Source organism: Varroa jacobsoni, unplaced genomic scaffold (assembly GCF_002532875.2).
Source record: "Varroa jacobsoni isolate VJ856 unplaced genomic scaffold, vjacob_1.0 scaffold_66, whole genome shotgun sequence".
Lineage (NCBI taxonomy): Eukaryota > Metazoa > Arthropoda > Arachnida > Mesostigmata > Varroidae > Varroa > Varroa jacobsoni.
In genome coordinates this window covers 52,926-65,176 of record NW_019212968.1, presented here as the reverse complement: position 1 = coordinate 65,176, position 12,251 = coordinate 52,926, and the positions used below count along the sequence as shown (strand labels likewise).

The following is a 12,251-nucleotide window of genomic DNA, read 5'->3' as shown; positions in this document are numbered from 1 at the left end:
ATCCATATTTAAATCGTTGATCGTTCAAAATAAAAAATCATAGCCCACAATTCATTTTCACTTATTAACGTGGATGGGTTTACTCTGGGTGGGAAAATCTAAATCATATTTTTTATTAGGAGGACACAATTTTCCCAAAAAGTATAATTTGTGGCTGAATTCACTGCAGTACATAGCAGTAAGAAATGAAAAGTTAAAATTTTAGTGAGAGATGCCAACAGCTTTGACTACTTGTGCGTTCATTGATTCTACTATCTTTTACCTAACGATGATATCTGATAAAGCAAGGTCGAATGTATTTTTGTTACCATTGTGCACGCGATTCCTGCTGGGAATAGAACGTAAATTATCTAGGGAAGGACTCTTATGTATGCGCCGAAAGTCGGGATAGCGGCTTTAACCGCTACGCTCTTCACTGCTTTCACCGGCTAGGGCTAGTCTAATAAAAAGCGTTATTTCTGTGACGATCAGTTCAAGCACTGCCATTAACGTCACCTCGTAAAGGTAATATATAATATAGATATACTAGATACCGCAGTACGCAGAAAACATTTTTTAATCCAAATCGTCCCCATTCTGTACACATAAATATTTTTCGTTACTTAACTATAATGATTTTACGGAGAGTTAAAACACTCTGAACTGAAAAAACCACTCAAAAGGTATGTCTGATGTTGACAGAAATGGGCTCTTTCCAGATTGGCTCCAGATGTCCATAAACCGCGGCACGGAGCCTTTTGAAGATACGAAACAAGCGCATTATTCTGTGTGAAACAACTGCTACTACATTATAGGCGGACGATGACGACAAGAAGATCCGAATGCCTGTTGGCGCCTGCTTCCTTCAACTGGGGCCATCCGCCGGACCGCCGACTAGCTTATCTATGGTACAGTCAATCATAGCCTAGCTCTTCTTGTCAATCCGCCTGTTCCAGATGACGATCGAGCTAATTATAGTAAGGCGTGGGCCGTAGACAACAACTGGTGAATAGAATTGAGACGCGACTTGGTAGCAGGTTAGCGAGTCGGCTGCAACGGCTGAAGAGCGAAACGACGACAACGACAAGCTGCCGTTTCGTAGTCTATTTCCACCGGTAGCCCTCGGAACCGCTATGAAATATTGTTATACCAATAGAGACACACAGAATCATAATAACGTACTATTACGACAAGCATTTCTGCGACGCACTGATGCAATAAAAGTTGCACAACAGATACTCGCCGACTGACGGCCTGCAGTATGGTCCAATCTGGCCGAAAGCGTTTGCAGCGGTACAAACAATCATAGCGGTGCTTTGGCGTTATCTTCGTAGTAGACATGAGATTCGTTTGAAGTAGTCGCAGTGGCAGTGGCACCACCAGATGTAAACTTGTTATGTTAGACCTTATACGAAGTCACAGCCCGTTGCTAGAGTAACTCCAGATGATTTGCCGGTGCGAATCTGCTGGAAGCCTGCCGACGTCCAGGTACCTGTTAACGAATACGTTGGCCTGCTTGACCCTGTGCTCGCAGCCAGTTATTTGATTAGGAGAGTCGAACACAAAGTAAAAGGCAGAATATGAAATGGATAGCAAATGAGCTAATGAAGTCGTCGCTGAGTAAGTTAAAGATACCTGAACACTTCGATGATAAAAAGAAGAAGAAGATGATAACAATAGCAAAGTGTTATAAATGAAATTATAATAGATAGTAGAATAAGAAACCAGCAAAAAATTAACGAAGTCTTGCTTGCTTTTCGGCCGCTCATTAACTAAGAAACAGCAAAAAGTACTATCAACACTAAAATCGCTACTACCAGCGCCACATCACTATACACTGGCGCCATCAAGTGACACCAATTACAATAACAACAACAGCAGCAGCAGCTGTAAAGCTACGGTGTCCCCATTTGCAGATTTTTGTCCGTAGCATCAGCAGTAACAACATCAACTCGCTCGTCATGGTCATGATCTGCTAACGGCTGCAGCGGCGTCTAATAATTTGACGACGATTCAATAGTTCGCCATTGGCAGAGAGATCCTCTCCGGCAAACCTCGTTGCATCGACACTTGGCCGTGCACGACGCTCCTATAGTCGCTCATGATCGCTCTGTTCAGCCTCGTCCTGATGCTGCCGTTGTCGACATCGTCGCTAATGATGCTTCTTTTATCGTGGCAGTTTGAATTTTCAAGAAAAGTAACTACGAAGTTGTGTCAGCTTTCGCATCGTGTGAGCCCGAGATAGAGAATACAGACTATTGCAGAGGTTGCCTGCGCAGGTAACTGAGGCTAATGCACTAATATATTATATAATATAAATATATAATAAAGGTTATATAAGTTGCCAACCAAGCTTGCGTCAGCGGCTCTCTGAGCCATTTCACCGAAAAAGCGTCCAGCTTTATTTAATTACACGTAACTGTCACTTCTGCTGCGTCGCAACTTAACAGCTGACCTCTTGCATAACTACGGTTCTGCAGCTTACTTTAGGCTACGGATTGTAACCATGTAAATTTTAAGACTCATAAGACATATGAAAGGTTTCAGTTATTCTTCCGGAGTGTAACGCCATAAGATTGTGCGTCGTATCGAATAGCGTCATCAACGGTCTCGAGGATCAGGGTCTGTTCAATCTAGAGCCTACTAACCCTCTCGGGTTTTATGGGATCAATTTACTCTTCAAGCGACCTTACGTATTTTCTTAATTCTGTCGATTCTGAGCTATTTAAAAAGATAATCAGGGGCGCTACGACACGGGTATGTTGACAGCTTCGTGAAGATCCGCAAGACGATCATCTAAGCGCGCACTCACGCACGCAGGTACAAGAACATATGACTAAATAAAGTGATTAATTTGGACGGTCGAATCTTGTAACTATTCGTAAAGGAAAGTTAGTTTAGTCTAAGGCCGCTATCCATGATTTGGCCATAGCCCAGCCGTTAAGCTTCCTGTATTCCAGTGGATCGTTAGAAATAACTCTTATGCATGCTCAAATCAAGCATTTCGATATTACTAAGATAGAATAAGCGCTAATTATTAGAACATCATTAGAAGATGTACACATGTTCCGTGCCAGAACCGTGTGGAACGTATTGCAACGTGTTGTTTGTCCAACAAACGACTCTCGATGGTTAGCGTAGACACTTTGTCTCGTGCTAGCAAACTGCCTCTGCTTAACAGCTTCAATTCCTTACGTAGAATGGCCAAAACAACAAAGTCGGTCCAGCGAACAGAACACAATGCCATTCAGAGCAAACGCTGTTTCTACGTAAGAAAGTATATCAATTAGCACAGTTGACGTCAAACAATAGTGGGTATACAATTTTATCTTCAGATTATCGCGTTCGATCTAGAGTAAACGAAGATCGAAGGACATGCCACTACTGAATAGGGGTGCATTTCGCTGCCTCGATAGACAATAGATGTATTGCGGTTGTTACTGACGCTTGCCCTCCTGTTGTAACGAACACTTCGCCTTTCCTTTGTTGTCAAATGTCAAGAAATAGCTTTTATTGGCTGTGTACACGCACGCAATCTGTTTATCCAACTGGTTAAAAGCATCAACCGTGTTCCATCCACTCTTTCAGACGTCTTCGTTGTTGAAAGACTTCGCCATTATCACCTCAGGCATTAAGTGTCAGGTTTCTAGCGGGTATTTTCTGTGATCAATTATTAGGGTAAATCGTCTCGATAATAAAACACATTATACTTTTCGAAAGCGCAGGCTCACCCTGGCCTTAGTCTATATTATAGAATAATTATGAAATGTTCCGTATCGTAAAGTTTTTCCATTATCGATCTGTAAACCGAACGAGTAGAAAATGCAATTTTTCACACAGGAATTACTCATAGACACACTGCTTAGTTACAACAGTCGCTGGTGCTCAGCTATACGTACCATGTTCCATCTAATAACAATACTTAGATAACTTCTTAGTCAATTAGTATACGACAATAATGTGCACCAGTGTCTCTTTGGAATATATCACTGCGGTTGGTCATAACGCTCGGCTAAGTAAGTTAGAGTCAGAGTCAGAGTCAGAGGGTCAGAGAGATTAACATTAAGATTATAAGTCAGATACAAATGAGATAAAATATTATTGATGTATTACCTGTGTTTGAGCAAGTATGCTTACAGCTAAACTAGAAGACGGAACGGCGATGTTGTCACTATCTATTTTGGGTTCAAATATATCAGTTAGTGCCCTTGAACAAACGATTTCACAGACACTTCCAAAAATTCATCGAAATTTCTCATCTCAACAGTCCTGTTAGTATCCCTTGGCCTTTCTCTCTTCTTGAATACCGGAAATATATAAGGGGGCTTCAATGTTGACGTTACAATGGAGCTTAGGCGTTTTTCAGTAGAGGCTGTATAAATGAAGCAAGCGTTGTACCCGAATCATTGGACTACCGTGGCGATCCCTGGCTAGCCGATATTACAGCCGGAGCTTGGTAAGTGAAAATAACTCTGAACGCTGTACGTTAAATACTCCGATCAACGATCAACTTGCGACTCCCTAAGATGTGCAGATCCTGAAAAGATGATGCAACGACTTTTGATGTTGAGTTTGATTTGAGCGTTCATAGATTGCGCCTTTGATCTCTCTGATCAAAGATGAAGATCACGATGAGAACGGGGTTTAGGGTTGACTTCTCTTAGCAGCAGACCCCCCAACCCAGTGTCGGAATATCTGAAGTGGTACGTTATCCGGATGGTTTTGAGGCATCCTTAACGGCCATGGACACTCAAAAGAACAGAAGTTCATTACCACCAGGCAAATTTTGATCACAAAAAAATCCGCTATTTTGATTTGCTATTTGTAGTTGTGTGAATAAAAGATCTGTGCGTCGTGTTCTGTTATTTGTTCGGAACATAATAGGTTAAGTCGGTACGTTGTACTGATCGTTGCATTCGACGCACATCCTGGAGAAGCGGTACAAGGTAGGTTGTTTTCAATTTCGCTACGAGCATGCGACATCAGTAAGCACATGCTCACTTGCCTCTGTGAGTCGAGTAAGATCAGCCAGTGACCGGCGTCGTTAGGCCACAAGAATAGGCCATCATCAAATGCTGTATAGTGAAAGCACAAGGACGTATAGTCCCTACGACGGGCTGATGGTTGTTATCTTTGTAGTGCGATACCGAGAGCTAGCGTGCCATCGCAGCACATAGAAACACTATCAGTTCCCAGGAGAGCAGACGGAACCTGATTGGGAACGCGCGTCTTTGGACTGGATTGGAAACTGCTGGTTCTAGTGGCATTTTGAGCTCGCAGATCTGCATTAGCCGTCGGTATCAGCGGAACCGGAATTTGGCACTGGGTGTGCGAAGCCTTTGCCATGGGAGCAATGATTAACTGCCGACAATGTCCCACCTCCATGCAGAACTACTGTGGCAAACGTAGGGCATCAAATAAAGGAACAAAAATCTTACAGAACGAAGCTGTGACAGCGGCAAATCTAAACCATGTTGTTGTGTGAAGCTAGTTCGGGATCCTATAGTGTTCCCTCGGTATAGCATACAGAGTATGCCTGTTCAACACACAACTCTTAATATCTAAGGTTTTCTAAAAGTAACCGTTGTTGTCGATGTGAATATTCCTTAGGTTTTTTTCTTCATTCATTGCTGAATGGACTGCCTACGAAACATACGCACTGTAGGTATGCGTCTGATAGTTAGTATTGTAGCTGAGTAATGAGTGACTATTACAGATCAAAAATCTAATGAAAATGAAAACATTTTCATCACTCGTCGAATTCGACATTAGCTTCCGACGTTTTTTTCTTTACTTTTTACTATATTGTTTTTTAATGGCTGGGTACTTACTGCGGTCTTGGCATTTGAGCTTGATGGAGTTTTCGTCGGAGCCCTGGAAGCATTGTGATTCACCGTCACAAAGTTTACTCAAATCAAATAATTGTAGAACTTCGGTCGAGGCGTTCACCTGCGGAGGTGAAAAGGACACACCAATATTAGAAGAAAGCCTGACGCTGATTTTAAACTTAACCCGCATTCGAGATGGTGGATTTAGGTGTATTTTGTCGACAACATGACAGGTCGGTAAGGCAAGCGCAGCTAAAAAGACGGCTGTGAAAACACCACAACATTCTTATGATATGTTAATAAGAAACTTAATGAATCGTAATAGTGGTATTGCACGTTTATAGATAATTATATTCAGTACAAATTATACATCGTGCAACTAAAGTAGTAAATAGTTAAAAAAAAATATATATCAATCAATTATACGTTATATATGTATAATCGATTCCCAATGATCTTGCAAGCTGTTGTGGCGTACGCACCTTGCAAGAATTTACTTAGCGGGATTCTTTTGTCTGCTATTATAGTTGCTAGCATTACTCAAGGAAGCATAAGTGTCTACGATCTCAACAATCTGCCTACTAATTACTACTAGAACGAACGCATAAACGAACGAGGTACTTATTATTACACAAGGCCACACACAACCTAAGGCGCGTTGGGAAACAGACGAAATGGTCTGTAAATAAATAGAGCCCATTTTATATATACTACGAAAAAATAAAGCAAACACTTGATTGGCGATTTGGCTGAGAAGGAAGGATGATCCGAAGCTTGAGTGTAAGCCATTGTAGAACGTGAACAGACTCTGCCATGAGTGGAATGCTTATTTGTTAATTATACGTACTACTACTAATTATAGGAAAAATACTTATACGAAACTACATACCTGACATCCGAAATATCCGTCTTCTAAATTGAGAAAAAAAATTTCCTTTTTTCCAAACTGTCCCGTCGAGGGAAAACCCGCACTGTCCAGGCTGCCTGGCCGCACATATGCGTTGGACTTCTGAAAAATATGGAGGAACATAATTACGATTTGGGAAACTATTCAAGAATCCCTCTAGCTTGAATCTTCCTAGAAAGTCTCTGTTCCATACAGGTTAAGTTGCGATCATCGGAACAGTACCCCTAAGACAATAGGCTAAATGAAATGATAAAGAGAAGCCCTTCGAAGTTCCTAAAATGGGCTTTCTAATAGTAGCCAAAAAATTCGACTATGCTCAAAAAACATCACTCAATGATAGGCGGGCTCGATTTTTTACGAAAAAGCCGCAATCAGATCTGATTTCAAGGTCGGGGTTCCTGACGCAGGTTGCCCCATCTATTTTTCTTGCGTCAATGTCCACTAAATGATGCCAAATAGATTATATCGACCCATCAATAGTCATCACAATGGGAAGAGTTTGCGCACCCCTTTAAAAGCTCCTGCAGTATAGCACATCCAGCTGCATGAGCTATAGTACAGTGATGATGTGGTAACGTGGTAACCTCGAACCTGTTGACAGCGCCGCGATTCAATTTGATGGATTTTGTCGAGAACGTGTACACGTCTTACCTGCTTGCAGCAGCGACAGGTTATGCGTTTTTTCCGGTAACAAAGAATGACGATTCATATGAACAGCTATTGGTGACTCTATTCGACAGTACGTTTCCTGTTAGCTTTACGAAGTGTGAACATAATTAAAGTGGTTAGCGAAAATGCGCCAACGTAACAGGTGCAGGCTTGCCGTCACCGGTAGTAGCAGTTACGTAATCACGGTTGGAAAAGACAGATGCATTGCCGGCTGTTTTGCCAATTATCTCGGGGTTATATTTTAATTTATAAGTTATATTTTTGTATATGTACGTTGAATTAGAAAGATGGGTGGGGTATTCCATTTTGTACGCAATGACGAACGGCTGAAGGTCATGGTCAATGGCCATGATCTATATCCGAGTAAGTGAGTAGGTTTGCCGGTGGGCAAAGATGACTAAAATCGAATTACTTAAGAATAAAAATGATGACATGGTGTTGTTTGTTGTGTTATCGTCGTTACAATGACATAGACGATATGAGTATATACAATAGTTTGCGTTAATCGATTGTATCATGTGGGTTCCGTATTATGATAGACGCAGTACGCTGACTTGGAACCTTAGCTTCACGGCTGCATCTGGGCGATGACTGTAACGGCAGAGCCGGCAGCGGGCGTGGAGACGGCTGCACGAGCAGCAGCGCCGGCAGCTGCTGCGAACGTGAGGGACTGCCCAGTTAAATGGACGATCGAGGCTTAATGCCAAAAATATGAATTATTACCATTATGCATAGTTCAATATCAATGGTGCAGAGTGAACGATAGGGACAATAGCCAACGAAGCAAAAAAGCAGCTGAAATTATACCGTCAAAAACACATTCATTCCCTGATACCATCGTTCAAATATTTCTCCAATTGAATCAAAACATTTTGAAGAGCATCAGAGGGCTTCTTCAAGAATCCTATTGCTAAACAAGATGACAGCAAACGATCAGCGTAAGCATAAATCATTATCACAAAAATGATGTCACCAGTATGCCATATTGAAGTAACGAGTCGACTGAAGGGAAAGTGCCAGCTTATGTTGTATCTATACTATATTACTAATGACGCAGTCAATGCGCTTGAGGGCACGCACTTGTCCAATATAAGACTTTATTTTTTTAAACCTATTCTTGCGTTGAAACAATTTTTTTGAAAACCATTTTTAGGTTAGCAATTTTCTCTGTTTTACGGCTGAACGCGACGATGCTTAATTTGACCGGTACGCCGACGTCAACAACAACCAAATCGGCTGATTTAAATTTAGTAGTTGAATAGCATGTAGCTGTTGTATATATTTTCACACACTTTACAAGCTTCCTGGACACGTGAAAATGTTAGCTTATCATTGATCTAGGAAGGCTATTCGTTAGTAAATAAAGAAAAAAAAAATAGACAATCGCATCCTAGATTAAACGTTGCACCATGCGGGCATTTGACTTGGTACCTACGCAGCGTCATTTCACATAATACTGACCAGCATAAGATTGCAGATTGGTGGTGAGACATGTAAGTTATAGCCAGGACCGTTGACCGTAGGTGCAAGATAAAGGTTGCACTGGAAAGGCTCGAAGCCTTAACCGCAACAGTGTCCGAGCGGACATTGCTATTCAATGAGCGCTCTCTATCGGGGCGCACTTGGTCTTGTCGAAGGCTCATTTTTCAGATACAAAGCGCTTCTCGCATTTAAATATGACCAAATGCATGACAGAATGACGTTCGACTACGGTAAGCGTATTGATTTGCTTCCTATCATCCTGGCGGCCCCATCGAACTTTTGTCATCTATTTCATGCCATAGAATGATGCCAATCGTATTGCCCCGAGGTTGAATCATCTCCAATATAGATTTCTACTTATATTGGAATACCTTTAAAGACACAAATTGTCGATCTGACATTGAAAAAAGTCAGATCTAGAATTTTACAATGGCGACTGACCGTTTCCTCTGGAAAGTGGAATATATTGGACTACTCTGATGACTAACGTGACTCGGGTGATTTCGCCCCGTAGTGAGGTCTTTTCGCCGTTCACAAGCAGACGTAAGGTGGTGGGAACGGGTCCCTTTGTGTTAATTTAACATTATTACATTATGTTTGTTTACTGGTCAGCAGTCCTGACAGTATATCGATCCTGGAGTCATCTAAAACGATTCGGTCTTAATTGCTCAAGTAGGTTTCCAGCAACCCTGAGGTAGCTATTAAGGTAACAGACATCAAATGAGACCCCCCGCTTCCGATAAACCATAATTGCGCTATGAAGTCATGAGCAAAGATATCCTTTCAGCTGCCATTTACCTTGCTATCGATGGCTGAGTCTTTTTACTTCAGCGATTTGCACGCTTGGGCCAGAGTCATATATGCATATACAATTCACAAGTAGCGCGCAACTGCTAGGCTAAAAAAACTATCCGTGTTACATTGTTGCCGATATTATAAGCGTCACACTGGATTTTCGTGATGTTAAAAGATGGCCCTATGCGAGTGCATGACGACGTGCTCCAAGGTACCGCTGCGATCATCGTCCAGCATCAGCAGGAGCCATATTTCACCTTTCGACCTCTAACTTTGCGAGGGTACATTACTGCTGAGTAAAGAGAAGAAGTAATTCAATACTGCTAACACTGTTTACTACTGAAATAAGTGCATAAGCGAGCCACTTCTGCACATATTCGTACGAAGCTTATTACCCCAAAGCTCTGATTCCGACAACTCAGTGTTGCCATGCTGTGACAAGTTGAGATCAGTGAGTGGCTTTGCGCATTTTGTGCAATCGCAGGTAAACTATGGAGCAGTGTGTGGCGCTAGACTTGCAGAACAGGCAGAGATAATGAACATAGGGGCGATATTAAAGAACCTTATGCACGTTTGGCATCGTCACTGCACGCAGTCATTATTACAATTACATTTTTCGTGCTCTTCAGTCTGTGTGCAGCGAACTCCGCTTTTGTCAACGTCACTAATGTCGCTATCACCGCTATTAGTGTCTAATTGATATCTTGCTTGTTCTTTAGCAGATTCTGCTTCGATCCCGTGCGGTTAATTACGGATCGGACAATCAATAGCAGACGACAACAACAATACTCGTTGGTGGCAGCTACTATGAAGTCGTAACTACGCGAGCAGAATAGGTGCCGCTTCGTGTTCACTGTTCAATTACTGTATATTTAGTAACATTCCCTACAACGATCATGACGCCTCCTAGTGGTAGTCGCAAGCACCAGATGCGTCGTTGAACCAAGGTCATCTGCGCGCTCTTCCATTCCATAGTCAAGGTTGTAACAGCAGTACCCGCAGGGCGCAAAGACAAATAGCGGCGATTAACAATCCACACGAGAGTGATAGCGATGGCAGATGGAGTATCTGCAAGAGCAGCTGCCGCCCTACCGAACGATGTTCTGTCGTTGGTCCGTAATGACGGACTGACTCCGTATGCGATATATCTACTAAGCCAACCCCCTCCACGTACTCTTTGAAATTGACCAGCCTCTATCTGTCCTCCGCTGCCGCTGCCGCTGCCGCCCGCCGACTAGATGCAGACGGCCATCAACAAGGCATTATTTTTTCCTAGTCGCTTGACCATTGAAAGTCAGCTCGTTTCTCTCTAGTTGTCCGGCCATGCACTTCGATCTTCATCGAAATTTGCATACGACGCTGATAACGACTTTTCGTTTCATTACGCTGATGTCGCTGACGCTAGACGAGTTAACGCTACACCTCCATAGGCAACGCGCAAAAAGTACGCCGTCAACACGAGCGTCCAACATGAGACTATATATATACAATCACGCACTGTGACGTATCGTGATTAAAGTCGGCTGAGAGCAAACAAAAAGCTCAAAATGTAGATCTAATGTGTGGAGGCCATAACAATGACAGCTAACAGCGTGCTAATTATGACCTTCTGTATGAAATTCATCGGATATAATACCCTAGAATCTTCGTACTTCATTTAGTATTGCATCGAGCGGCTATTATGTCTATGATTTATTCTAAATACTGGCCCGTCCCGTGCTTCGATGCAATTCCAAAAAAAAACATACATTTCTGAACGAACACAATCGAATTGCTAGCTCCTGAACTGCGCCATTGATGAAATGCAATCGTAGAAAAATGCCACGAGCAACAATGGCAGACCCCATGAATGACGGTAACAAATCTGCTACTATTATTAGCCAGTTATTAGTATTCTCATTATTATTCAAGACAAATGTCCACGGTGATTGTCGTATGTCGAGTTAATGTGGCAGTAGAGGCACAATTTCGAATTTATATTTATAGAAAATTACATGTCACTATTAAATCAATAATACATTTAAATCGATCCTTACAAATAAATTGACCAAAATGAGTGAATTTGCGTGCCCCTGTCGTCGTTATTAGTATGAACGACGTTTAGCCTCGTTTCGTTCCTTAGTCCAGGTTCCGAGTGGGGTACAGGCCAAAAAATGTAATGCACAGGTCCCACTTAGTGTGCAGCTTGCCGAGGAAAACTCAGCCCCAAAATAGGCTGTGTCCTTCTAATGTGAGCTTGCTTGAGAAATACACTATCGATACTGATCGATCTACAAAAGAGGTTCCTAGCTTGAGGCAGTATTGAAAGCATTTGTTCACATCTCTACTTTTCCCTCAAATTAATATCATATGTGAGATATCTGACAGCTTTACAGTCGCGGAGTAGCATGTTGCCGATTATCCTAGGACGCCCGCTGTAGCACCAGCCTATATGTATCACTTCGTCTGTTAACAGAATTGAAAAGGTTTTCAATTGCACGTTCAATTTAACACGGGTTTGTTGGACACAAGGGATCGTGGCAGCTGAGATTGGCAAAAGACGACCTCGGAAAACAGCGACAAATATCTCTTCACTCGATCCGTCAAAAAAA

The 12,251-nt window shown here is 42.2% G+C and overlaps 1 protein-coding gene across 1 annotated transcript in view; it reads right to left on the bottom strand.

Moving 5' to 3' along the window:
- Positions 1–12,251, bottom strand: part of LOC111262131 (uncharacterized) — a 129,586-nt gene that overhangs the window by 80,765 nt on the left and 36,570 nt on the right. Inside the window, exons 3-4 of the mRNA XM_086968985.1 lie at positions 6,697–6,816; positions 5,811–5,928 (exon numbers count right to left, since the gene is read on the bottom strand). Coding sequence (XP_086825111.1) covers positions 5,811–5,928; positions 6,697–6,816 — 238 coding nt within the window. The remainder of the gene's footprint in view (positions 1–5,810; positions 5,929–6,696; positions 6,817–12,251) is intronic.